At 42.0% G+C, this 26233-nt stretch overlaps 3 protein-coding genes across 9 annotated transcripts in view; 1 reads left to right on the plus strand and 2 right to left on the minus strand.

Moving 5' to 3' along the window:
* Positions 1–4731, minus strand: part of KIAA0586 (KIAA0586 ortholog) — a 146191-nt gene extending 141460 nt beyond the window's left edge. For both annotated transcript variants that reach the window (XM_056133223.1, XM_056133222.1), the window contains exons 1-3: positions 4625–4731; positions 3878–4167; positions 2357–2424 (exon numbers count right to left, since the gene is read on the minus strand). In XM_056133223.1, the coding sequence (XP_055989198.1) occupies positions 2357–2424; positions 3878–4076 (267 nt within the window). In that variant the 5' untranslated portion in view covers positions 4077–4167; positions 4625–4731. The remainder of the gene's footprint in view (positions 1–2356; positions 2425–3877; positions 4168–4624) is intronic.
* Positions 4732–5267: 536 nt separating this feature from the next.
* On the plus strand, positions 5268–19433 carry TIMM9 (translocase of inner mitochondrial membrane 9). Of its 6 annotated transcripts, none has more exons than XM_056133228.1 (5): positions 5275–5442; positions 7718–7805; positions 16735–16798; positions 17299–17394; positions 18446–19433. In XM_056133228.1, exons 3-5 carry the CDS (start codon positions 16760–16762, stop codon positions 18578–18580), a joined length of 270 nt encoding a protein of 89 aa, XP_055989203.1. In that variant the 5' UTR covers positions 5275–5442; positions 7718–7805; positions 16735–16759; the 3' UTR covers positions 18581–19433. The 6 variants fall into 6 exon arrangements, with proteins under 6 accessions (XP_055989206.1, XP_055989203.1, XP_055989202.1 ...); XM_056133227.1 differs by having other exon boundaries at positions 5278–5447; positions 7722–7805; XM_056133229.1 differs by having other exon boundaries at positions 5303–5409.
* TOMM20L (translocase of outer mitochondrial membrane 20 like) lies at positions 19031–25221 on the minus strand. The gene is made up of 5 exons (XM_056133226.1): positions 25086–25221; positions 24944–24987; positions 23448–23529; positions 20254–20396; positions 19031–19081 (listed from the first exon to the last, which is right to left on the minus strand). The coding sequence occupies exons 1-5, from the start codon at positions 25219–25221 to the stop codon at positions 19031–19033; spliced, it is 456 nt and encodes a 151-aa protein (XP_055989201.1).
* Between the last annotated feature and the right edge of the window lie 1012 nt (positions 25222–26233).

A 26233-nucleotide genomic window follows, 5' to 3' on the forward strand; every position in this document is an offset into this window, starting at 1 on the left:
ACCGCCAGGAGTAATTCCTGAGTGCATGAGCCAGGAGTAACGCCTGTGCATCGCTGGGTGTGACCCAAAAAGCAAAAAAAAAAATAAGATCTCACAATTATTTGATTTTTGCTTTGTTCTGTTTTGGGCCACACCAGTGTTACTTAGGGCTTACCTTTGGCTTTGCACTCAGGAATCACTCATGGTAGTATCTGGTGCACTAAATGGGATGCTGGGGATTGAACCCAGGCTGGCTACATTAATGGCAAGCACCTTACCCACTGAATAATCACTACTGCCCCAAATACTAAACCTCAAACATTTTTTACAGTTAATTTAACCTAACAGTACGTTATGTCTGTATATCCTATGCTTAGAATATTTCCATGAAGAGCTGGTATTCAGCAATCAGGAGCACTTGTTTTATACAAGTCACACCAGCTGGATACCACATATGCCCCATGACCACAGGGAAGGCTCTGGTGCATCCCCACATCCCACTACTATGCAAGCAGCTCTTCTAGCCTGAGCACTGAACCATTTGGCCAGGCCAGGTTGGCAGGTGACACCTCACTGGGCATGTCCCTTCTAAGCCACCTGAGCACTGCATGAGATCACCTTCCCTCCACCCCTCTACCACACCACCACTGAAAAGGAGTATTTTCATTGGACAATAATAGAACTTCTTTCAAGTGCAGAATCTTCTTAGTAGCTATGAACTATTTATGGATATTCTTATTCTACAGAAGTCCTTTTATTTACTATATCAAACTTTATTCAGTTCACAATGGTATAATGTGTATTTTTGTAAATAAAATTTAAACAAAAATAAGACCTATTACTGAACAATTTGGGCTGGAGCAATAGCACAGCAGGTAGGGTGTTTGCCTTGCACACAGCCAACATGGCTGACCCGAGTTCAATTCCTCCGCCCCTCTTGAGAGCCGGGCAAGCTACCGAGAGTATCTCGCCCACACGGCAAAGCCTGGCAAGCTCCCCGTGACGTATTCAATATGCCAAACACAGTAACAAGTCTCACAATGTTACTGGGCCCACTCGAGTAAATCAATGAACAATGGAAGGACAGTGATAGTGACAGTGACTGAACAATTTAAGAACATTTTGACAATGTTAAAATGTTATTATGACTATAATAATCCTGTAGCAAGGGGTATGGTGTGCCAGCAGGTCAACCTGTACCTGCAGGGCGAGTACCTCAGGAGCTTGATGGTGCCTTCAGGCTTCCTCACACCCCAAAACTGCCTCTGTGCCTTTGGCCAGACCCAACAACCTGGAACCAAGTTTACCAAGAAATTAAACGGCCAAAAGTTAGGTTTGTGGGAGCCATGCCCACAAACCACCTCTGGTTCAGCTATAAAGCTCATTTACGGAACTGGAGTAATAATATAGCGGGTAGAGCGTTTGCCTCGCATACAGCCGACCCGACTTTGATTCCCAGCATCCCATATGGTCCCCTGAGCACTGCCAGGAGTAATTCCTGAGTGCAGAGCCAGGAGTAACCTCTGAGCATCCCCAGGTGTGACCCAAAAAGAAAAAAAAAAGGCTCATTTACTACCCTTATTTTAGAGACCCATAAATAAATCTCAAAAGAGATCAAAAACCACAATTAATCTCAGACCCGCACATAGCAGAACAGACCAGGGTAAATTGAAGGGGGCAGGTGAGCGTGGAGCCCACCAAAGCAGAGCCCTTGGTAGCTGCTTGCTTACACAATCCAAAATTATCACCAAATCCCCAGCTTGATTCCACTAACTCAGGAGGAACCTCACCAAGACATAATCTGCTGAAAATTTGGGTACGCCGGTTTTGTGACTGAAATCTCCAGGCTTTCTTAGGGTCGGGATGGGCTACCTACCCCCATCTCCCTGTACTTTCAGAAGCCTTCGCAGCCACATCCACACCCCAAAGCAGCTACCCAATTAAAAGGCTACTTCTGCCTTACTGTCCTGATAAAAATACCAAATTCTCTGAACAAAAACCATGATCTCTTAGCACCTGTACTGCAAACCATAATGCACAAAAGGAAAAGGAGAGAGAGAGAACAAGAAAGAAAGTGCCTCCCATAGAGGGAGGCTGAGGGTCGGGGGTGGGATGTTGGGGGATGGTGGTAGGGAAACAGGGGACATTGGTGGTGGGAAATGTACACTGGTAGAGGGGTGGGTACTGGATCACTGTAGGACTAAAACCCAATTATGAACAGCTTTGTAATGGTCTATCTCATGGATATTCAATTAAAAAAATTAAAGAAAAAGTAATGTGGAGTTCATGTCCAACTGAATCAACTTAATCAATAGTATTGAATAAACAGCAGTACTCTTACATTAAAGGTAATAATAGTAATAATCTTTTAACTTACACTTTCTGATGGAATAGGATTTTCTAATGGAGGTTGGTAATAGTTTCTAGAAGTTAAGTCTGTTGAACCTAATAAAAGAAAGGAAACAAGTTTATCAACTTTTATATCAGAACCTTACCTTTAAAAATTATATAAGAATAAATAATGATTTTAAAAATATAAATTCCGGGGGGGGGGGCGGTCAGAGCAATAGTACAGCATGTAGGATGCTTACCTTACACATGACCTACCAGGATTCAATCCCCAGCAACCAATATGGTACCCCCAAGCACCCCAGGAGTAATTCCTGAGCATAGAGCCAGAAGTGTGGCCCAAAACACAAACAAACAAACAAACAAAATGAACTATAAATTACTAGGGGCTGGAGAGACAATACAAAGGGTAAGGCACATTCCTTGCAAGCTTCTGACCCACGTTTGATCCCCAGCACCACATAGGGTCCCCAGCCTTGCTAGAAATGATTCCTGAGCACACAGACAGGAATAAGCCCTGAGCACTGCCAGGTGTATAGCACTATATAGCACTGTCCTCCCGTTGTTCATCAATTTGCTCAAGAGGGCCAGGTGTATTCAAAAAAAAATTCCATATTATAAATTCCATATTAACACAAGACTAAATCAGAAACCACCCTTTCTACAAAATATTAAAAAAACATGCTGATGAAGGTTTTACAAGCTGACTTACATAATAAGATAATAATGATAAGTCAGAACTGACAATCAAGTGAGATAAGTACAAAATGTCTTAAAATATATCATCACACTTTTTAAAAAGTAGCTAAGAACATAACATCAATTGAAAAGTTAAATATATATACACATAGATATACAGATATATCTATATATCTATATCTATATAATCACAGTGTTGCATTTGGACAAACTGGGTAGAATTTTCCAGAAATATGATATGCACAGGATACAAATGCTAAATTATGAACAAGCCTATGTTATGCTGGACATCCTGTGTACCCATGGGTATACCTCAAGAGGCAACATTTAAAACATTTATTTGTTCAGATACATTTGATCCTCAAAATTACCAGTGAAATGGGCAAAGCATTGTCTTCATTTTGCTTGGGCTCCAGATGGTTTAAGTGACTAGGAATACAGAAGTAATCAAAACAGTGTAAGCTGAGTTTTTCTACTATGCCAAATTACATAGTACTACCGAAAGAGAAGGAAGAATATTAAGCAAAAAGTCTGACTGGTACAAAAATAAATAAGCACTTCACAAAAGTTCAGCACGTCCATCACAGATGTGACAGGTTATGTGTGTAAAAGTCTAAAGATAAAAAGACAACAGGAAACGTTTCATTCATTCTATCACTACCATTAAATGCAAACTGTGACTGGACAATTTCCTAAGGCTAGAAGTCAGTTTGCAAACATCTGTACAAACTACACATATTTTATGTTTGGGAATTTAAGCGTTAAAAATCCTCTAAATTTTGAAACACCTTTTTTGAAAACGAAATAAAGACTTACAAGAACAAAAAAAAATCTATTTGGAATCACATACCATGTAAAGTTCCATTTGAGCTAGTCCCCATTCTAATCGGAAGACATTTACTTGCAGAGAACGCTGGAGGAACACGGGGCAACTCATCTTTCAGCACAGACAAATGACCTCCCTGAGTTGGAGAAACTACCTCACGAAGTCTCCTCGCTGGGATTTTAACCTTTTTTTTCCTTTCCAGACTCAAATCAGAGCCTTTCATGTTACTGGTAACAAAACTAGCTCCGCGGTTCTGAACAGAATTTTCTTCTGGGTCCGTAAAACTTCAGAACAATTTCAAGACTTTGAGAACTCTGAAGGGTGAGGAGAAAGAAAAGCGGAGAAAGACAGGAGAGAGAAAGTATGACAACCGTGAACTTCTGGTGATCTCTCAACACGCAGACAAGGTCTAAACAGACTATCCCCGAAGCTACTCATTTCAAATTGCAGCTTCGTTTACGATCAGAGACGTCTAGAACCTTGTATTTACCCAGTAACCCCACTGACTCTATGAATGCACCACGATAATGAATCTGAGAACGGGAATGAATGACGAGCAATCATTTATGCACGAGCAATAATTTATAACAATAACACCGCATACACGCCCCCCCCCCCCCATCCCAAGAGCTGGTAGCATAAAAAAGTGAAACCGATGTGGAAACCGACTTGACATTTATAAACCCAAAATGCTGTTGTTTGTTTTTTGTTTGTTTGGAAAATACCCACGCAAAAAGCTCAATAAGCTGTCTTCTGTCAGAGTTTACACACCACTCCAGATGCAACCAAGGGACATCTAAATTCACCCGTCGCATTTGCAGAACGCCGGGCAGTCGCTGTGCCAAATCTAACCCGATCTCAAACATCGGTTGCGGGCGGGACAACACCCACTGTCTGGGGAGCCCTCCCTAGGGGGCAATCGCGCAAGCGCACCAAGAAAATCGTCCAAAACATCCAACCACGTTGCCTGTAAGGCCTCCCCGGGTGCATTTCCATGTCTCTCCGGGTGGAAACAAACTCCGAACGCGCCAGGCTTCAAACAGCTGTGACTGTTTTGTTTGTTTGCTTGTTTGTTTGTTTTTAAGACAGAACCCTGCCTCTCAAGATTTAAACATCGACTCCGACCTGAGAGACTCCTTAGAGAGCGCCAGCGTCACCGACAAAACCGACTGTACCGCTCGTGTTTGCTGAGGGACAGTTTTCAGTGTGACTCCTGGAGACCGTTAAGGACGCCGGCTTAGGTAAATTGATTTCGTAGAAAACTTTCCGACGATTCCGTGTGACCGCGGAGAGTCCGTCCGGACAAGAAGACAGTTATTCCAGGTGAAGAATCACAACATATAGTCCCCGGAAGATTTTTTTTTTTAGGATCCGGTGGGTGACATCGGTCTTTTCCTGCGAGCTGCGGGGAACTGGAACGAATCGGCCGCTGAGGGTCTGCGGGCTAGTGGCTGCGGCGCACCCACGTGTTCTCTTCCATCCAGCGGCTGCGGCGCCCGCCTTGACCCCAACCTCCGCCCCCAGGCTCGACTGGCAGCACTCGCCCCCCCAGCCAGGTACTGGGGTCGGACGCGAGAGCTCGTGCCTAAGTATGGTCTCTCTTCTCCTCCCTCCGGATCCAGGGTTCCTGGGCGGTGGGCACCCGGGAGGTGGCCGGGTCTCGAAGAGGAGGCCGCCGCGTGTTCATGGGACCCTGAGGGCCAGCCCGGCGGGGCAGCGCGTCCTCGGAGCAGGTTTGGGACCTGTCCGGGGGCCGCGTCGCTGGGACGCAGGTCGGACTTGGAGCTCTGAGCTAACCCGCGTTTGGGGGGATCGAGGGTCTTGTCTTGAGACATTGAGCCTGGGACTGTAGGGCACCCACGCCCGTGACCTTGAGCAGACGGCCAGAGACCCTCCTTTCGCTGAAAAATCTGGAGACCAGACTACTAGGACCTAACTATTTATTTGACCAGCTAATTATCGAGGACGCACTACTCAGACATTGCCTTTTTTACAGTTTACTAGGATCTTTAATACGCCGAAGCTGATGTAAAAACGAAATTACAAGTTTTATTTTCACATCTATATGATTTTAAGCCCTGCCGTTAAAAAGGGTGCTTAAGGATTCTGCTTTTGAGTACCATTTAACTTTGCGTCTTGATGAGTGTGTATTATTAATTATTTCCCTAATGGATTACTAGGCTCTTTGTTTTATAATGAACTGGAGTTGAGAAGATGCCAATGTCAGGGCTATGAGAGACTTTGTAGCTCACATTTTCTAAGTGAAACTTAATATGTGGAAGAAAAAATGACCTTTCCCCTCTAGTTACTAAGGGTGTATGGGGGTGTGGGACACTCCCTAAAATGCCCTGAGCAAATGACTTGCTTTACAACCTTTACTATTAGAGTTGGCATTGAAATCCTAGTCACCTTGCCCCCATTATAGATTGGTGCTCAAAGATTCATATTTAGGTCATTGAAACCAGTCTTTAAAATTGAAAGCAGTTAACAAATATTTCAATATATTTGAATTTTTTGCTCTGATAACAGAGGGTTACCATTTAATCAGAATAATTTCCTAAGCCTGCTGCCAATATCTCCAATAAATGGACTAATAGCAGAATACTAAGTGTATCAAAATTCAAATCATTTCAGACAGCTGACCTCTCAAAAGACACTCAAAGCTTGGAACAGAGATGCTGGATAAGATTTTTTCTTCCTCTTGTTTCTTTTGTTAACATTTTTACTTATTTGCTTTCCCTTTCAAATAAGTTGCAGGCATAGTAACCTTTAATCCTAATTTTTTAAGTATGTAAGAATCTATTACAGGGGTCAAAACTATACTTCTAGTAAGACACTTTCCTTGCACACTACTGACCAGGTTTGACCCCTGGCACTATATATGGTGGGCCGCCATAGCATCACCAGGAATGATCCCTGTGCACCACCAGATGGTCCCAGAAACCAAAAAGAAAAGAAAAATCTATAACATGGCTACAATAATGATCCTATGCTGAAGAACATGATATTCAAATTTCCTGGTTATAAAACATTTTCATTCTAGAAATTTGCCGTTGCTTTTTATAGTCATTCTTGAAACATTTCTCTAGAGCAACTGTCAACTGCTTTTCTTAATGACTTTACATTTTGAAGACTCATCTTATTGTTTTACACATTATCCCACATTGTGAATTTTCCTAATTACTTATTCATGATCAGTTAAATATTTTGGCAAAAATATCCCATAGGTGATGACTGTGTCTTTTGTTGTGTCTGTGATGCTAAATTTAATCAGCTGGTTAAGGTAGTGATTTTAGATCTTTCCAGTGTAAAAGGACAGTTTTCCTTTATGGTAAATAACCTGTGGAGCTGCATTGAGACCCTGAGTAGATCCTGTTTTCCAACAACAGGTCCTTTCCTATGTCATAAGAGTACTGATTACCAGTACTGATCATGGAAGGACTAAGCAATTATAATAGCCAAGGACATCAGAAGAATCACTATAAACAAAGTTGGAATATATTTTATAATTTGCCTCCGGACCTAACACAAATAAATGGAGAATTTTTTTAATCTTAATGAGTCCCTTTTTGATCTCAATGGTTTGATCTTAATGACTCCCTTTTAAGTTCACTAGTTTTTTATTTTCAGAAATATAGGGGAATTGCTTATCTTTTCTGTGATGTTCACCTGAGTGTACTGCCTCGAGAGAACGTTTTAAGTATTTTTAAGAACATAGCTAATAACCTCAGAATAGACTAGAGAAACTAATTTTATTGACAAGGAAGAGTCTTTTTCAAAATTATGTAGTCAACACAAATTTATATTTTGTCATATATAATTTAAAGGGGCTTAAGTAGTCATTGTAAAACCCTCATTTTTCAGGTAGAGATCAAATCTGACTGGAGACATTCAAGCAAGAGCTGGATAACTACTTTTCCAGAACATAACGGAAACACATGCATCAGAAAAGGTTTGATCTTAATGACTCTCTTTTAAGTTCCCTAGTTTTATATTTTACTTAGCACAAAAATAACTTGTGTTGATGTGATCCCAAGACCAAACACAACACCACAGTGTCACCCAAGCACAGAGCCTCCGGGAGCACCACCACATATGGCCCAAACCACACAAACACATACACACACAAAATTTAACCTGAAGAAATGTGAGAGTAGAAATGGGAAAATGAGGCACTGAAGTAACAGTACAGTGGGTAGGGTGTTTGCCTTGCACACAGCCGGCCCGGGTTCGATTCCCAGCATCCCATAGGTCCCCCGAGCACTGCCACCCCGAGTAATTCCTGAGTGCATGAGCCAGGAGTAACCCCTGTGCATCGCTGGCTGTGACCCAAAAAGGAAATAGGAAAATGAATCCGGTTTCATCACAAATTAGCAAACATGTAAAACTCTAAGGTATTCTATGTAAGGAAATTAGATTTCTTTTTCCTTTTTAATACAGGCTGTAGAGTCCAGTTTGCTGTGTCTTCCTAAATTATAGGCAGTCTACAACTATCCATGTACACTAATCAAGGACCCATGGTTTTGGTCTTATGAATCACCTTCTGTTCTTTCAGCCTAGAGGTGCTATGGTAGACCATATTCCTTGATGCATTTTTATTGCCCTTTGTTTGTGTTTCTTTGGCCACATCTCTATGGTGCTGGGTAGGAGGAGGTATCCCTAGGAGGTGCAGGGGGTAGGCACCAGCTGATCCAGGGTCTCAGACCTGGCTTCCTGTATGGGAAGTATTCACACTAGTCCTGTGACCTCACTTTCTAAGCCCATTGTTGCTAGGCTTCCTGTCTACTCTCCCCGCTCCCCAAGTTTCCAGAAAACAATGGTTTCGTGTAACACCTATTTCCCAAAAAAAGTGGTTTTACCAGTTCTTTAATCTTAAGTTGTTTTCTGGGTGAAAAGAGAACTCTAGTTCTGAACATCTGCTAGCACTTTATTTTTATCTTCTTTTTATTGCAAGGGGACTGGAGCGATAGCACAGCGAGTAGGGCGTCTGCCTTGCACGCAGCCAACTATGGCCGACCCGAGTTCGATTCCTCTGCCCCTCTCGGAGAGCCGGGCAAGCTACCGAGAGTATTCGATATGCCAGACACAGTAACAACAAAGTCTCCAATGGAGACGTTACTGGGCCCGCTCGAGCAAATCGATGATCAATGGGAGGGCCTTTACTTTTTACTTTTTTTTATTGCAAGGATTATAAAGCTGGGCAACTTCACATCTTTAATTGAATGTTTTATTTTGAGATTACACCAGTTTATATGCAGTTTTTTGTTTTGCTTTGTGGATTTTTGGGAGGTGGGGCGGGGAGGGGGTTGGCACACATCCTGTAGTGCTCAGGGGTTACTGCTCAGGGATCATTCCTGGCAAGCTCAGAGGATCATGTAGGGTGCCCAGAGATTAAACTTGGGTCCACTGTGCAAGGCAAGTGCCCTACCTGCTGTACTATTTCTCTGGCTCATTCATATGCAGTTTTGTGAAAAAATACAGGAATGCCTAGTGCCCTTCACCCAGTTTTCCATAATGGTTACAGTTTACAAAATTACCATGATATTAAGTTAAGATGTAGAATATTTTCATTACAAAAATCTCATGATGCCTTATATGCCTTTACTTCTATCCCAGGCCCTCCATAGCCCATCCCTGTAAACTACTGTTCTCTATTTCTGCCATTTTATCATTTCAGTAATGTCAAAATGTAATCATAAAATTGAACCTTCTTTTGTGGTATTGGCTTATTTCATTCAGCCTAACTCTCCGTGGAGATTCATCCTAGTTCATTCATTTTTATAGCTACAGAGTAGTCTGTGGTATGGGTTTTCCAATTTATTTGACCATGCACTCGCAAAAGAATGTCTGGTCTGTTAACAAGTCTTAACAGTAATGAATAAATTACTGATAATGTTTATGTACAGGTTTTTGGGTGAACCTAATTTCATTTCTCTTTGATAAATGATGTTAAATAATTTAAACCATTTTTATGGGGGTACCAGGATTTAATTATACTTTTAATTATACTTTTTTGTTTAATAATACTTTTAATGTGTACATCATTCCAATAATACATCCATCACCAGAAGGCCCACTTCCCTCTACCAGTGTCCCAAGGGCTCCTCTCAGCCTCTTCCTCTTTCCATGCAATTTCAATTTTGTAGAGAAAAATCTTCAATTTTGATAGCACAGCGGTAGGGCGTTTGCCTTGCACGCAGCCAACATGGCCGACCCGAGTTCGATTCCTCTGCCCCTCTCGGAGAGCCCGGCAAGCTACCGAGAGTATCTCGCCTGCACGGCAGAGCCTGGCAAGCTCCCCGTGACATATTCGATATGCCAGACACAGTAACAACAAAGTCTCCAATGGAGACATTACTCAGCCTGCTCGAGCAAATCAGTGATCAACAGGAGGGCCTTTACCTTTACCTTTTTATTTCTTTATATCCCAAAAAAGAAACTTTTTAAAATTTATTGTGGAGATAGTGACAAATGCACACATACAGATAAAGCTAAACTCCTGAAATTCCACAAAATTGTAAATCAGTGGTAAGTTGATAAAGGATTATTTTCAAATACTGTATATCTTTTTTTATAGGTACATAAATTTTAAAATAAACCATTGGACAGTTCTGTACTGATACATTTTTTAATTACATGAAATAGCTAAATCCTACAAATAATTTAGTTAAGAGTAAAAAGACAGTTTAGAAATTATCAAAGAAAAGTCTGAATAGGCCTATAAACATAAAAATGTTTTATCCTTGAAAGGGAACATTGGCTTTATGTTAGAAAATATTATAGAGGGGCTGGGATGATAGTACAGTGGGTAGGACATTGGTTTGCCTTGCATGTAGCTGACCCACGTTTTATCCCCAGCACCCCATATGGATCCTCGAGCTCACCAGAAGCAGTTCTTGAGTTCAAAGCCAGAAGTAAGCCCTGAGCACTTCCAGGGTGACCTAAACCGTAACCCCACCCCCCAAAAATATTATAAATTATGCTTAAGTACCTGCATTAATAAATAGGATTGTAGTAAAAATCTCTGTGTAAAAAAAAAAAAGTTACCTGAATAGACATGGAACATTCAATATAAATGATGAAACATTGATTCATTATTGGAAAAACTATAAAATCCCTTAGGAACTTGGAACAAATTGACCTTTCTTAATCTAGTAGAGGGCAACCATCAGCACCATGAGTGAATGCCATGCTCAGTGGGAAAGTGCCGAGAAGTTTCTGTCTCAGGGGAGCTCCTTTCATGCTTCTTGCAAAACTGGTTTCAAAAGGCTGTGAATTCCCTAAGCTGTTGCCTGTCCATGAAGCTTCATCCTGTTCCTTAAAATCTAAATGATAATCTAGCTATAGAGTGTACTTGATGAGGTATTCATTTTGTTTTATTTTTGAACTGTATTTCATGATTCTTTTCTGGCTCAAGTCCCGTTTAATAGATTTGCTTGCTGTGAATTTTATCGACTTCCTTTTTGTATGTGAGTTCCTGTTTTGATCTTGCTGTTTTAATATCTCTGTCTTTGGCTTTTATCATTATGATTATAAAGAATCTTGGAGTTTTTCTATGTAGGTCTATATTTAATAGGACCCTTCAGGTCTCTTGGGTCTTGCTGTCTGCACTCCTCAACTCTGGGAAATCCTTATCTATGATTTCTTTAGTGTTTCATCAGATTTACCTTCCTGTTCCTCACAGACTAATAATTGTTATATGGGTCCTCCTGAATTCATCCCGTAATTCTCTGGTATCTTATTCTTTTCTTTTCAGATTTTTTTTTCCAGCTTCTGTTGTTTTCTAGCATCTCGTCTTGGGAAGGAGGCCAGGATCGGTTAGGTTCTCATTACTGCTGGATGAGAGTGAAGTTCCGTCTCAGCATCGGGCCTCATTACACTCTTCGCTTGGCTTTACTATACCATATGGCTATATGGTCTAGTTACCAGGAGCAGTGATGCACGTCCTGCGTCTTAACTGTGCATCATTTGATTACCCCAGATGGGATGACTACGGATAGACCTTTATTGACAAGTTAGGTGGACTTTCGGGCTGCTCTTGGCACCTGGGGCAGGATCATTAACCCAAAACAAGAATGAAGGTTCCTGCTCCAGCATATTATTCTCTGATAGTCCTTTGGGCTTGGATTTGGAGGCACTCCTTCAGTCCAACACTGATACAGTGGGAACGGATGTCACAGAGTTTTGTCATGGCAACTTTTATCTAAACATTTCTGGTTTTCAGGCATCCCCCTTCCTGGCTTTAGTCTAAAGAGGGCAGGCCTGAGGGTTGACTGTCCCCGTTGGCATTTGCAGATTGTTTTTGACTTTGTTTTCTCCAAGTCTTAAGGTGAGATAGTACAGAGAAAGAATTCATGTCTCGGTTTCTCTGGCCCCAAGGTCTACAACCTGTATGCTCACTTTTCCACCTTTCAGAATCTTACATGTAATGTCCAAGTTATTAGCCATACACAGAAGAATATGGAAAAGCATGGTTACCCCATCTTCCCAGACGCACGAATCATAAATTACAGTGTGTGTGTATGTGTGTGTGTGTGTGTATTTACATAATTCTTTATTCACTTGTTAGTAATAAAGAGACGTAAGGGGAACCATACTCCGCAGTGTTCATACTCTGCAGTGTAATGCTCAATAGTAGCCCTAGCAGTGCTCATGGGGTGTCAAAGATTCAAGTCAGGATCATACCACCATAGGCGCATGCAAGACAAGTGCCTTACCTTCCATACTCTCTCTGGCCCCCTGTTAGTGGTATTTTGTAGCTATCATAAAGCTGCATCTATCTTTGAAACCATGACTGGTGCTTGATGCATTTAAGAACTATACTTGAGCAATTGATATAGTCAAGAACTGTATATATTCAAAGTTGGAGGAATTTCTAATAAGTAAAATAGTAACTGCTAAGATCCAATAATGAAATATGCTATTAAAAGGTAATGTTATAATTAGGTTTAAATATTTAGTTTAATAGTGGAGAGGATAGAATTAGTGTTTCATGGCTTACCTGAGGTAAAGGGAAACTAAATTAGGTTGTATCTTACCTGGAACTAATAAATGATGATAGTCATAGCAGTAACTGAAAAATGAGGTAATTCCTGGTATTTTCTGAGGTGGTTTACATGACAACAACCAAAAAAATCTGTTTCAGGCCAGCGAGATGGCTCACTTGGTAGACATATGCCATGCATGTGTGAGGTCTGGGTTCTGTTGGCACCATATGCCCCCTGAGCACCAGTGATGAGGCTCTGGTGGGCCTCCTGAACATTACTAGGAATGGTCCCCCCGAAAGAAGTTATTTATAAACCTGTAAAACAGGAATAAAAAGCGGTAGTTTTTCATTTCTTGGTGTTTGTTTAGGAACCACACACAGTGGTACTCTGTGACTGCCATGTGGGTTGCTGGGGTCTTGTATGCAGGCATGTGCTCTACTGCTGAACCCTAAAAGGCATTCTTCACTAGCCCTTAGGTGCTTATGAAGCATAGTCTGAATGTTGGTTAATCAAAAATTTCTACTTCATTTTTGGTAGCACGTGAGGATGTCCTTATTAGGGCCAGAGAGACAGTAAAGCAGGTAGGGCACTTGCCTTGACACAGTCGACCCAGGTTCAGTTCCCAGCACCCCATATAATCCCCTGACTCCTGCCAGGTCTGATCCCTGAGCACTGCTGGGTGTGACCCTAAAGGCAAAAAAGAAAAAGGAAAGTCTTGAAAAGACAGATTATATTGTGTTACTTCAAATTCAATGTTCCCTGAGTATAGACCCTTTTTTTCTTTTAGACAATTAAATTTTTCAGGTATTTTTTCCCCTAACATTTCAAGGGAAATGTCAGAAATGTTGAAAATGTATAGGACAGAAAAAAGAAAAGGGAAGAATAAATACAAAAGAGGGAAGTTGCAGTATACCTGGTGGGAATGTTGGAATGAAATTACTATTGATTATATTAACAATCGGTGTTTCTTTTTTATGGTAACATACATGTGCTTTGTTCTGGTTTTCTGTTTGCCACACCAAGTGGTGCTCAGGCGCTGCTCCCTGCTCTGTGCTTCTTCTTGTTCCTGATGGTGCTGGAGTTGCAGAGAGGAAAGGAGAGATATACTGGGGATTAAACACAGGCCTTCTAGGGGCTGGAGTGATGGGACACTGGGTAGGTGCTTTCTTGCACACAGCCAACTCCGATTTGGTCCCCAGAACCACATATAGTCCCCTGGACTGGCCAGGAGTGACCCCTGAGTGAGAAACCAGAAGTTAGCTCTGAAGCTCTGAGCACAGCTGGGTGTGAGTCCCCCTTCTCCCCCTCCAAAAAAAATTTTTTTTACATAATAAACATAGGCCTTTTATATGCCAAACATGTGATCAACCTTTTCAGCTCCTTCTCTGGCCTGGTAACCTACATTTTCCCCTAAACTTGAATTCCCTATTTAGTTTTATCTCAGTGCAAGCTCCATCAAAATGCCATGGTCTTTGGAGCCACTTTAAATAATAATTGATGAGCTAGTGGGAATAATAGATCCAGCTTATTCTTTATGCACTGATTACCAGGAAATTCATTAAGTATAATGAGTATATAATAATAATAATAGTAAATACTATACATAGAAGTTTTGAGTCTATAGTTTACATAATTAACATTAGTTTATTCCTAGTACAGCAGGTAGGGCGTTTGCCTTGCACGCGGCCCACCCAGGTTCGATTCTTCCGTCCCTCTCAGAGAGCCCAGCAAGTTACTGAGAGTATCCCGCCTGCATGGCAGAGCCTGGCAAGCTCCCCGTGGCGTATTCGATATGCCAAACACAGTAACAACAAGTATCACAATGGAGACGTTACTGACGCCTGCTCGAGCAAATCGATGAACAATAGGATGACAGTGCTACAGTGACAGTGCTTATTCCTTTTCATGATGCTTTATTTCTTCTCATGTTTAATTCCTCTTTTAGACAATTTTATTTCACACTATGTATATATACATGTGTGTGGGTTTTTTGTTTGTTTGTTTGTTTTTTTGCGGGTCTCACCCGGCGGTGTACAGGGAGTACTCCTGGCTCTGCTCTCAGGAACTCCTGGTGGTGCTTCGGGACCTTTTGAGATGCTGGGGGTGGAAACCTGGTCAGCCACGTACAAGGCAGAAACACCCTACCCGTTGTACTATCGCTCCAGCCCTCACACAACCTTTTTTTTTTTTCCTTTTTGGGTCACATCCAGCAATGCTCAGGAGTTACTCCTGGCTTTGCATTCAGGAATTACTCCTGGTGGTGCTTAGGGGACCACATGGGATGCCAGGGATCGAACCCAGGTCGGCCAAGTGCAAGGCAAATGCCCTACCCGCTGTGCTATCACTCTGGCCCCTCACACAATCTTTTATGCTGGATATTCATTTATTTTTAAATTGTCCAGGATAGAAAAAAATAATTCAAGTTAATGAGCCTGGACCTCCACTTAAAATATGTAAATATCCTACTAATTCAGAAAGGCTTTTGTGTTCAAAGTTGTTTCACTTTGTTGTGGTTCCCCCAAGTAGATCACAGATGTCACCTGTGATAAGTTTCTATAATCATTCTTCTTTATATTGGGGAGTGGTTAGGCCACACTCAGCAGTGCTCGGTGGGGTGGGGCACACTACTTACTCCCAGCTTTGACCTTAGAGGGTGCTCCCAGAAGTGTTATGGTGACCAGGTAGTGCTGTGAGTTAGCTAGTACAAGTGAAGCAACTTATCTCTCAAGCCTCAGTTACTTCTTTCTATAATACCTTCCTATAAAAGCTTGCTTGCTTTTGTGTTTTTGTTTTTGTTTTTTGGTAACACCCAGCTGTGCTTAGGGTCTACACGTGGCTCTGTGCTCAGATACCAGTCCTGGCAGGGCTAAAGAAACCATACAGTACTGGGATCATGTCCACCCCCTCAGTTAATGCATAGTATGTATTTCCTACAGCTTTTTCTTAGAATCTTTTAGAGGGTCCAGAGAGAAGTAAGCAGAAAGGACACTTCCCTTGCACATGGCCAACCTGAGTTTGATCCCTGGCACCATATATGCCCTTCCCCCATTCCTTCATTAGAGTCTTTTAAAACTCTAAATATCTTTTATCAAGGTTGTGGGGATGATATTAGCACTAGAATTTTTGTGAAAGAATAGTGCCTCAGATCAAAGTTATATTAGCAACTAGCAGTATAGTGACTTAAGTAAAGACAACAAATTTCTTGTCTCCCATAAAACTCTGGTTGGGGCCAGACCGATAGTACAGCTGCCTTGCATGCGGCTGACCTGAGTTTGATCCCTGGCATCCCATTTGTCCCCCAAGCACCACCAGGAGTAATTCCAGAGTGCAGAGCCAGGAGTAGCCCCTGAACATCACCGGATGTGACCCAAAAACAAAAAACAAAAAAAACCTCTGGCAACGGAACTTAAAGAAGTCACCTTGAGGCCAGGGATGTAGCTCAGGTGGTACATCACTATTATGAAGGACCCTAAGTTCAATCCCTAGAATTGCAGTGTCCTCCAAATACTGCTGGGTATAACTCTGATAAAGAACTAAATCAGTAAAAGTGACTTTACAGGTAACAGGGCATGGAGAGATAGTACAACAGGTAGGGCGCTTGCCTAACATACAACCAACCCAGGTTCAATTCCTAGTATCTCATATGGTACCCTGAGCCAGCTAGGAGTGATCCCTGAGTACAGAGATGGAATAAGCCCTGAGCAGCACCGGGTGTGGCCCAAAAGCAAATTTACATATGTATGTGTGTGTTTGCATATATATGTATATGAACAGTTATTTCAGATAAATTTTTATTTTTGTTTTATAAATTATTTTTGTTCCGATTACTTAACTCTTCATCTAAATTGAAAAATCTTTGTGTATAGATTGATGAATTTTTTTATTTTTAAATAGGTAACAATATACATACCAAAAGAATATGGCTGCACAAATACCAGAATCTGATCAGATAAAACAGGTAAGATAATATAAAGACAAGATATTTTGCAGAAAACTTAAAAAAGTGCTGGATGCAACCAAATACATCAGTGTCCTCCCCCCAGATAACTATTTAATTTCAGAAATGGATACCAAATGATATAAAACATAATCAGTTTTCATATAATTTAGGGAAATAATTAATGCTCAACTAAATGACTATACTTTGTAAATCATACCCAAGTTAGCAAAAAACTTTTAGTTCAAGTATTTCTGGATATTTTGCCTAAATGTAAAACATCAGTAATTAACTGTTCAAAATATCTGTGTTCTGGAGACTGAAGAGATAGAGTGGGTAAGATGTTTTATTGCATATACCCAAACCAAATTTGAGCCCCAGTAGTATCCCATATGACTCCCCAAGCATTGCCAGATATATCCGTTGAACATCTCTGGTGTAACCTTAAAACTTTAAATTTTTTGTAAAAAATGTGTTTTTAAAAATCAAGTGTTAATTATGACCTTCTGGTTTGTTTCTAGTTTAAGGAGTTTCTTGGAACATATAATAAACTTACAGAAACATGTTTTTTGGACTGTGTTAAAGACTTCACAACAAGAGAAGTAAAACCTGAAGAGGTATGAGAACCTGCTAAAGTTTCTCTAAGCTTGTAACAAACAATATAAATGGGATCAAACAATATGAACTAGGAGCAAGTCAAATACTTGGGGGTAGGTACTTGGGGGTAGGTAGTTATTACAGAAATGTTGGAGTCTGGCTTTAAAAAACTGAAGCAGCCAGGGTCATTGAGTTTAATAATGCCAGCTTTAATATGTCTCATTATACTTTATTTTAGTGTTAAAGCTTGCTGGGTTGCTCCATAGCCACAAATCTTTCTAATTAGGTTTCAGACAAGATAACCTGGGCACAAAAACCTAACTTGACTTATCTAACACACTGAAATTATAGAGAAGATAAAACTTGAATTTGCTGGTTCCTGAGTGGACTCTGTTAACCCAATCCTAGTAGAAGTCTTAATTTTTATTTTCTCATTGATTTCTTATTTAAGGCTCATGTGACTCAAAATGATTTCTTTAGGGCCAGAGAGATAGTGCAGTGGGCGAGGTGCTTGCCATATTTGCAGTGAACCCAAGTTCAATTCCCCACACCACATATGATCCCCCGTGTCCACCAGGAATGATCCCTGAGCAGAGAGTCAGGAGTAACCAGCAATCATTAAAGTGCTTGTTAAATAAATGACAAAAACTGAGATAATTCTAAGAGAATATCGTGTAAAAAAGTAAAAGGTGGAGAATTAAGACTTGAAAATAGGTTTTCTTATTAAAAAGAAAAATTTGCTACAAGAAAATCAGAATAAGGGCGTAGGAATTTGACTTTCTGTGAATATTGAAGCCTACAGAAGGGAGTCAGTGAGTCCAGAAAACTGGGACTGACTTACTCTCATCCCTACAACAAAAGTGCTTCCGTCCTGCAATTGCAAGTATTTAATAATTGATATTCTTATAAATGAACGAAAGCATTAATGATTGAAAGCTGTGGTCACTGATTATCCATTACTATTTAATTACTAGATTGAATATTACTAGAAAGAAGAATTGATTGGTCATTTCTTAGAATACATGTGTTATTTTTAATATTTTATGTTGGTTTTTCTCTTTTGATTTTTAGACTACCTGTTCAGAACATTGCTTACAAAAATATTTAAAAATGACACAAAGAATATCCATGAGATTTCAGGAATACCATATTCAGCAGAACGAAGCCTTGGCAGCCAAAGCAGGACTCCTTGGCCAGCCACGATAGAGAAGTCCTGGTCAATGGACTATCAATGAAAGATTGCCAACAGCTATGGCATTGCAAATGAGGATTCACCTGACAGAATCCCCTGAAAGCAGTAGCCACTATGTTAAAACGTCTGTCATGACTGTTTGGCACCTGGATAACCACTGGAGAAACAAAATTACCATCTGCCAGGGATAATGAGAAGGTCTTATATGTTCATTGAAAATAATAAGATGCAACATTTGTTGAGGCCTTACAACAAATTCAGCAGCTTGGTTACTTGATTCAAAAAAATAAACCATTGTTTCGTCAGTTGTGACTGTTAATTTTAAAGCAAAATATGTGTTCAATCATGTATAAGATAGAAAATTTTTTATTACTAAAAGTAAAATAAATGGAAGCATCACCAAGCAGTTGTTTATACTATAGTATAGTATTCTGACTGGACTCTGGGTACGTTGAAATGTTTTTTCAATCAGGATCATCCTCGTGTTCCTGTTCATTCATGTCTGCCTCAAATTGCTGGTAAATACATAAAATAGTTACTTGCTAGTCATTCCAACCAATGCACGATCTTTTTCTTGCCTGCCTTGTTGTTAAGGGTGGGCATTACACGTTGTTATCTATATTTCCATCTACCTTCAGGAAACAGCCAGTCTGATACTAGCATGGAATGTTTAAGAGTTGACTGTTAAAGCTTCAGTGGTGTTGTTTTGTGTTTTCAAAATCCAACATGAATAATTCCAAGTCAGAACAACAATATACATTGTATTCTCAGCCACTACATGTCATTGGTGTAATAAAAAGTGAACCAAAGTTAAAGTAATATCTAAAATCCAAAAGATTGGGTAAATAAAAGTGGGGTTAATATCTATTAATGACCTGTAAATGAATTTCATTTCATAGCAATTTAAGCTTAAACGTTCAAAAACACTAAAATTACTGTCTATGTTTAAATCTACCAAGTGATTCCTTTTTTTTGGGGGGGGGGGGTTGGTCACACCCGGCAATGCACAGGGGTTACTCTTGGTGCTCAGGGGACCATATGGGATGCTGGGAATCGAACCCGGGTCGGCCATGTGCAAGGCAGACGCCGTACCCACTGTGCTATCTCTCCAGCCCTTACCAAGTGATTTCTATATTTTCTTATTATTGGGAAGTAAAAATTAGTACTGCTTTGATAATTTACTGTTTTCTATATTATTATTATTAAGTCATTAGGTCATTTCACACTTAAAGGTCTTCACTAGGTCTTAAAGGCCTAGTAATTTTTTTCAAAGTATGAAAAGAAAATATAAACAGTATTTTTTGTGTTGATACGTATAAATCTTATTTTTGAGGGGGGAGCCATACTTGGCTGTGTTTAGGGTCTGCTTCCAGCTTGGACTTGTGTATAATGCATGCACTCCAGTTCTTTGAGCTATATCCCATCCCCTAAACATATGATTCTATACAAAATACAACTTAGTGAAAGGACTATGGAAAAAATAGGCATATTTCAACTTAAAAACAATCACTAATTCAGAGACTAAAATGTGCTGCTGTCTCTCTTTGGCTGATGTGTAACAGAAGCTGAAATTTTGACACATCCAAAATTTGGGGACATTCACACACGTAGTTTGTAATTTCTATGTTATAATACCCAACATGGTTTATATGCTGTGTTGATTTTATAAAGACAAATAAATGCTTACCTGGCAAATAAGGGGAATTTTGTTCAATAGCATCTCAAATACCTTGGGCGGGAGTGTGTGTTGAAAAACCTTTAGAAGTTCCTGTGGTTGCTCACACACTAAGAGGGCATTGCCAAAATGTTCAACTCCTATATGAGTCTCTCCTGAAAGAGAGGAATACATTTACAGGAATGTCTGTTGTTCTTTGGATTGGGGGCTACACACTCTAGAGCTCCAGGGTTACTCCTGGCTCTGCATTCAGGAATCTCCTGGAGACCATACGGGATGCTGGAATGAAACCTGAGTCAGCTGTGTGCAAGGGAAGTGCCTTACCCACTGTCTTATTGCTCGGGCTCTAGAAAACTTACAATTCTCCAGAATACACTTTCTACAAATTACCAAGACTTAAATTACCAAATATTGAAACGGTACATCAAACTAAAAGACAAGTCTCAGTAAAGAGTATGATGAGAGAAATGTTGAGCTACTGAATTCATTGTGTCTAAACTGCATAAGACCCAAATTGCATTAAGTGTATGCCATGTTTAAAAGCACATTGCAATGGAAATGTTTTTGTTATACAAATTGGGTATGCAGAGTGGGGTAAAGATTTCTACTCTGCTATTGAGTAAATGGTGAAATCATAATGAACTGACTGAAGAAATTTTAAATACTATATTATCGAAAGTTTAAAGATTGAGCGTAGCATTAATTATATATTTAGGGGAAGATATAAGCAATTTGTGAACTTCTTAACATAAGTTTTACAATGATTTTCTGTGAAGTTACTAAGAATAAAAAGTTGTGAACAGTGGAAATTATACAATTTCTACTTATTATAGCATAGAATCACTTAGTTTCACTCCCTTGTTTTAGGAAATAGGCCAAACCAGGGAAATGATTTAAAGTTTCAAAGCTATTTAACACCAATGAATTTCATTTCCAGAGCTTTTTGTTTCTGGGCAATAGTCAGCAGTGCCTAGGGCTGACTCCAGGCTCTGCGTTCTGGGATCACTCATGGCCCCAGCTGGCCAGGTGCAAGGCAAGTACCTATAATCTCTCTTGACTACAGTGTGTTGCTTTCCCAGAAAAGTTGACATTTCAAATAAATAGGAAATATTTTAATAATTAATATGTATTAGACTATTACTAATTGAACCTAATTTTCCATTAGTTGGTTGAAATACACAGTCCGAAGAGAAAAAAGTACTTCCCAAAGATTCATATTAACTTAGCAAAACCACAAAAAGCATATAACCTAACAGTCTTGTCACTATTTTTGGTTACATGGTAGCATTTTGTACTTAAACACCTCGTTATATATTTTTAACAAATTTTCATTGCTTTTTTTAAAAAATAACTTTAGATATTAAAGGAAGTTATTAGGAGCTGGAAAAAATAGTAGAGTGGTAAGGTACTTGCCTTGCACACATTGATATGTGGGGTTTTAGTTTTTAGGCAATACCTAGCAGTACTTGGTAGACCATAAGTGGTGCCAGGAACCCAACTGGGATCAGTAGCATGCAATACAAGCATCTGACCTGTACTAATCCCCAGCACTGGATTTGGACTGTGATAGGGAACATTTTAAAAGTACGTCTCGGTCCTACCTGTAAAGATTTTGATAGAGTTTGGTGGATAATTAATGAGTAATAAAGATAGGAGGACCAGGTGTGATCCCTGACTGAGTACAGATCCAGGAATAGATCCTCAGGGAACAGGCTTGATCCCTGAGCACAGATCCATGAGTACCACTGGGTGTGGCCCCAAAACCACAAAATAAACAAGACAGAAATGTAGAAGTGTATTAGAAGTAGACTACAAAAGTTGGGAGCTTAAAGAGCTAGTAAATATAGGGCATCAAAGAAATAAGATTGAAAGGGAAAATAATGGGGGGCTGGAGCGAATTACAGTGAGTAGGGCGTTTGCCTTGCGTGCGGCCGACCCAGGTTCAATTCCTAGTATCCCACATGGTCCCCTGAGCACCGCCAGCAGTAATTCCTGAGTACATGAGCCAGGATACCAGGTCACACCTGTACATCGCCAGGTATGACCCAAAAAGAAAAAAATTAACCTGTTTGAATTTTACTTTTTGTTTTTGGATTTGGAGCCACACCTAGCATTACTCAGGGCTTACTCCTGTCTCTGCACTAAGGAATTATACCTGGTGGTGCTGGAGAACCATAGAGGATGCAGGGATCAAGCCTGGGTTGGCCCTTATGCAAGGTAAGCTCCCTCCCCACTGTACTCTCTCCAGCTCCTACAACTTTGCTTTAATTTTAATACCTGTAACATTTTTACCTCTAAGTTTCACTGAATTATTACATCACAGAATAGGGAGCAGAAGTAAAGGGAATAGAAGTAAAGTATCACTGTCACTGTTACTCCCGTTGTTCATCAATTTGCTCAAGCGGGCCCAGTAACGTCTCCATTGTGACACTTGTTACTCTGTTTGGCATATCGAATACGTCACAGGGAGCTTGCCAGGCTTTGCCGTACGGGCGAGATACTCTCGGTAGTTTGCCGGGCTCTCCGGCAGGAGCAGAGGATTTTAACTTATAATTCAGAATTTTCCTCCCCATATTTATACTATCCCAATTCAATAATGGTAAAGTTGAAAAGTTCTACTCAATTGCCCTTACTTGAGCCCCAGCACCATATGGTCGCCTGAGCAACTAGCCAGGAGGTTAGTCCTGAATACTGGCACATGTTACCCCAAGACAAAACAAGGGGCAGAAATTTTTTGTCAAGCAATTTAAAATTTGTAAATCTTTCAATTCATACAACACCCCATTTGGGAAGTTTATTTAGAATTTCACCTGACAATAAATGATGTTTTCTTATATTTAGCTTTGCTTTCCATCTGCCCACTTCCAAGACTGCAGCATAAACACAACACTACATAACAGCGGAGCTGAAATATGATCGAGGGGAAAATGATAGGACAATTTCTCTTTAAACTGAAGCACACTGAGCCAGGAGAGATAGTACAGTGGGAAAGGCGCTTGCCTTGCAGCAGCTAGCACAGTTTCAATCCCCGGTACCCCAAACCTACCAAGTGTGATCCAGAGATCCAGGCGTAAGCCCAGGTGTGGCCCAGGAACAAACAGCTGAAGCAACTTGCCAAACACAGCTTGCTATTTGACAAATACCAATAGATATTTCTTTGTATAAATTATGAGTAACTACTTACAAAAGAATGTTGACATTCTTACCTCTGGATAACCAAAATTCTCCCATTTGTACCTCTTGCAGAAAAAGTTCTTTCAGTTTTTCATTATATGCTGGATCCCACAACTAAGATTCAAAAACATTTAACAGTGAATAATAAATGTAAGGTATATGGTTACTGATTAAATTCATTTAATTTAAAAAACAAATTCAGGGTGGAAGGGAGAGCTCAACAGGCTGGAACAGGTGCCTTGCAGGAACCCCAGAACATCACTGCCAGGTCAAGACCCTGAGCACCACATGGTATGGCCCAAAAAGCAAGACCAAATCAATAAAGCACACCACATTTTCAACCTATTGTCAAAATATGAAAGATAATAAACATGATTGTTTATTAAGCCAATTTCTTAAAAATGGAGTTGTAATTTCAGCCCCTGACCACCACCAGGAGTCACTCTAAGCACAGAGCCAGGAATAGCTCCTAAGCATCTCAGGATGTGGCCCCTAAAACTAAAAATAAAACAACAGTGTCAGATATGTGATCAGCCAGCATGAAAACGTGAGAACTCGAGGAACCTTCCTGATGACCTAGCACCTAACCGAGAGTCGCTCTGGGTAAAGCTGAGTAACACAGAAAAACCATCCTCACCAGATGGTGCCCACATTCAGTGCCACCAGATTCAGGAACAAACCCGTTTCTGCCACCTAATGCAGCAATAGGCTGTCAGAACTCAACCTGCATGACATGCCTGAAGAGGGCTCCTCTCCTCTGAGCTCCTAGGGCAGTTGTTGGCCTCAGCCACTGTTGGGCAGGAGAAGACCTTACCTTTCTGCACACCTGCCCCACCCCCGGAAAGGGGCTTCACACAAAGGAGGCCCGGCACTGGCCCTTCAAGCCACCCACCCCTCAGAATGACACAATACCTCCCGCTGAGTCCTGGATGAACCTAGGAACCAGGGAAGCACTCCGAGCTCTTGGGAGCTCACCTGGGTTCATCACTAAGGTGGCTGGCATTATGTTAGGTTGAAAAAGCGAACCGTCAAATTTCATTTTCAAGAAAATGAAGATGCCTTCTGCTTCTGGGCCAGATATAGCTGTGAGCGCGGGTAGGAACGAGGGTATTGCTTTGCATGCGGCCAAGCCGAGGTGGGGATTCGATCCCCAGCACCCATCTAGTCTTTCCCGCCAGGAGCAGCTCCAGGAGATCCTTGAACGCAGAACCAAGACTAAGTCCTGCTGAGCATCGCCGGGTGTGGTTCAAAAAGAAAAGAAAAGAAATAGGGTGTGTGCGTGTTGGGGAGGGGGTGGTGGTGGCTTGCAACCCCGCTAACGGGGTGTCTGGGGCGCCTCTTCCGTCACTTGTCACTAGCAGCTCCTGTTCCTACCGAGTTTGTCCCAAGGCCTTTCCATCACCCTGAAAGGTTCCTCCGGCGCTCTCCCAGGGGAAGTGGGGCTAGCCGGCCAGTCGGACGTCGCTGGCACCCCTGCCCGGGGGCACGCCTGGAAACCGAGCCCCTGGGCGTCGCGCAAGCACGTCACCTGCGTGGCCTGCGGCATTGCCTTCAGCTGCCCGGCTCTTCTCTCTGCAAACACAAGGCGGCACGCGCGGGCGTGTTGGCGACCCCGGAGGCGGCCCCAGAGGTGCTCCCCGCGGCTCCCGCCGCCCGCCCCGCCGACTCACTGTCCCGCAGGTGGCGCTTGAACGCGGGGTCGCCACGCCGCTTCCGGTCAAAGTAGACACAGTAGGCCAGAAAGGCGACGGCGCCCCCGGCCACCAAGGCGGCCAGGAGGCCGAGCAGGGTCCGGGCGCCGGGCATCCGGCGGCGGGCGGCCCCCCGAGCTGAGCGTTGGGCGCGGGCCGCCGAGCGCGGGAGCCCGGCTGGCCAGCAGGGGGCGTCGGCGCAGCGCCCATCGCGGCGCCCAGCGAGCGGGGCGGCGCGTCCCCGCCAGTCTCCGCCGGCCGGCCGGACAGTGCCGGAAACCGATGGTCCGAGGGGACGCGTGAGCGGCCCACGGCCGCCGGGCAGCAGAGCTCTGTTCGAACCCAGGTGTGTGGCACTCCACATTCTGAACCCCTAACTCAAACACACCCCTGCCATATGGGCGGGGGACAGCTGGTCCGCTGGGCGCCCCCCCCCCCACTTGGGTCTCTCCCTGCACCTGCCAAGGATGCGGACCAGAAAGTGATCTTTGAGCCTCTCAGTTCTCAGCACAGCCCCCCAGACTCTGGCATGTCCAGCTCCCCAAACTGTCTCCGTTGTCACCAGAAAGGGCTGAGCATTTCAGAGTCCCCAACAGGACAGCGAGGGGGACTTGGCCGGGGCTATTGGGCTGGGCTGTACCTCTCGATTTGGGATTCAGAGGCTCGCTCCAGGTGGTGCTGGAGACAGGACACCTTGTGCGGGATCTGCAGGGTCAGCCAGGTCCAGGGCAAACAGGAAGGAGCACTTTGGAGCAGTAATATTTAGCCTAGAAAAAAGGTTAATTTGCTGGGCTGGGTCTGAACCAAAGGTCCCAGAGCCAAAACAACTCAGCGACACCCATCCTACTGGTCTAGATGCCTTTCTATATTATGGTTTTATTATATTCAAGGGACACAAGGAATGGTGGTAAGTTTTTGCCCCAAATAACAGACTCTTTTGATCGAAGTTTTTTGTTAAAGTATTGAAGCAGGGGACCAGAGCTATAGTACAGCAGGGAGGGCGTTTGCCTTGGATGTGGTTGACCTGGGTTAGATCCCTGGCATCCCATATGGTCCACCGAGCACTGCCAGGTATGATTAATGAGTGCAGAACCATGAGTAACCCCTGAGCATCACCGGGTATGACC

Source organism: Sorex fumeus, unplaced genomic scaffold, assembly GCF_029834395.1.
Source record: "Sorex fumeus unplaced genomic scaffold, SorFum_2.1 ptg000098l, whole genome shotgun sequence".
Lineage (NCBI taxonomy): Eukaryota > Metazoa > Chordata > Mammalia > Eulipotyphla > Soricidae > Sorex > Sorex fumeus.

Bases quoted from the DNA above. Each gene is read 5' to 3' on its own strand.
- TIMM9 (XM_056133231.1), top strand. From the start codon at position 16,760: ATGGCTGCACAAATACCAGAATCTGATCAGATAAAACAG. The intron at 16,799-17,298 runs GTAAGATAATAT...GTTTGTTTCTAG, and splicing joins AATCTGATCAGATAAAACAG to TTTAAGGAGTTTCTTGGAAC. The intron at 17,395-18,445 runs GTATGAGAACCT...TTTGATTTTTAG, and splicing joins GAGAAGTAAAACCTGAAGAG to ACTACCTGTTCAGAACATTG.
- TOMM20L (XM_056133226.1), bottom strand. From the start codon at position 25,221: ATGCCCGGCGCCCGGACCCTGCTCGGCCTCCTGGCCGCCTTGGTGGCC. The intron at 24,988-25,085 runs GTGAGTCGGCGG...TTGTGTTTGCAG, and splicing joins CAAGCGCCACCTGCGGGACA to AGAGAAGAGCCGGGCAGCTG. The intron at 23,530-24,943 runs GTGACGTGCTTG...TTTGAATCTTAG, and splicing joins CAATGCCGCAGGCCACGCAG to TTGTGGGATCCAGCATATAA.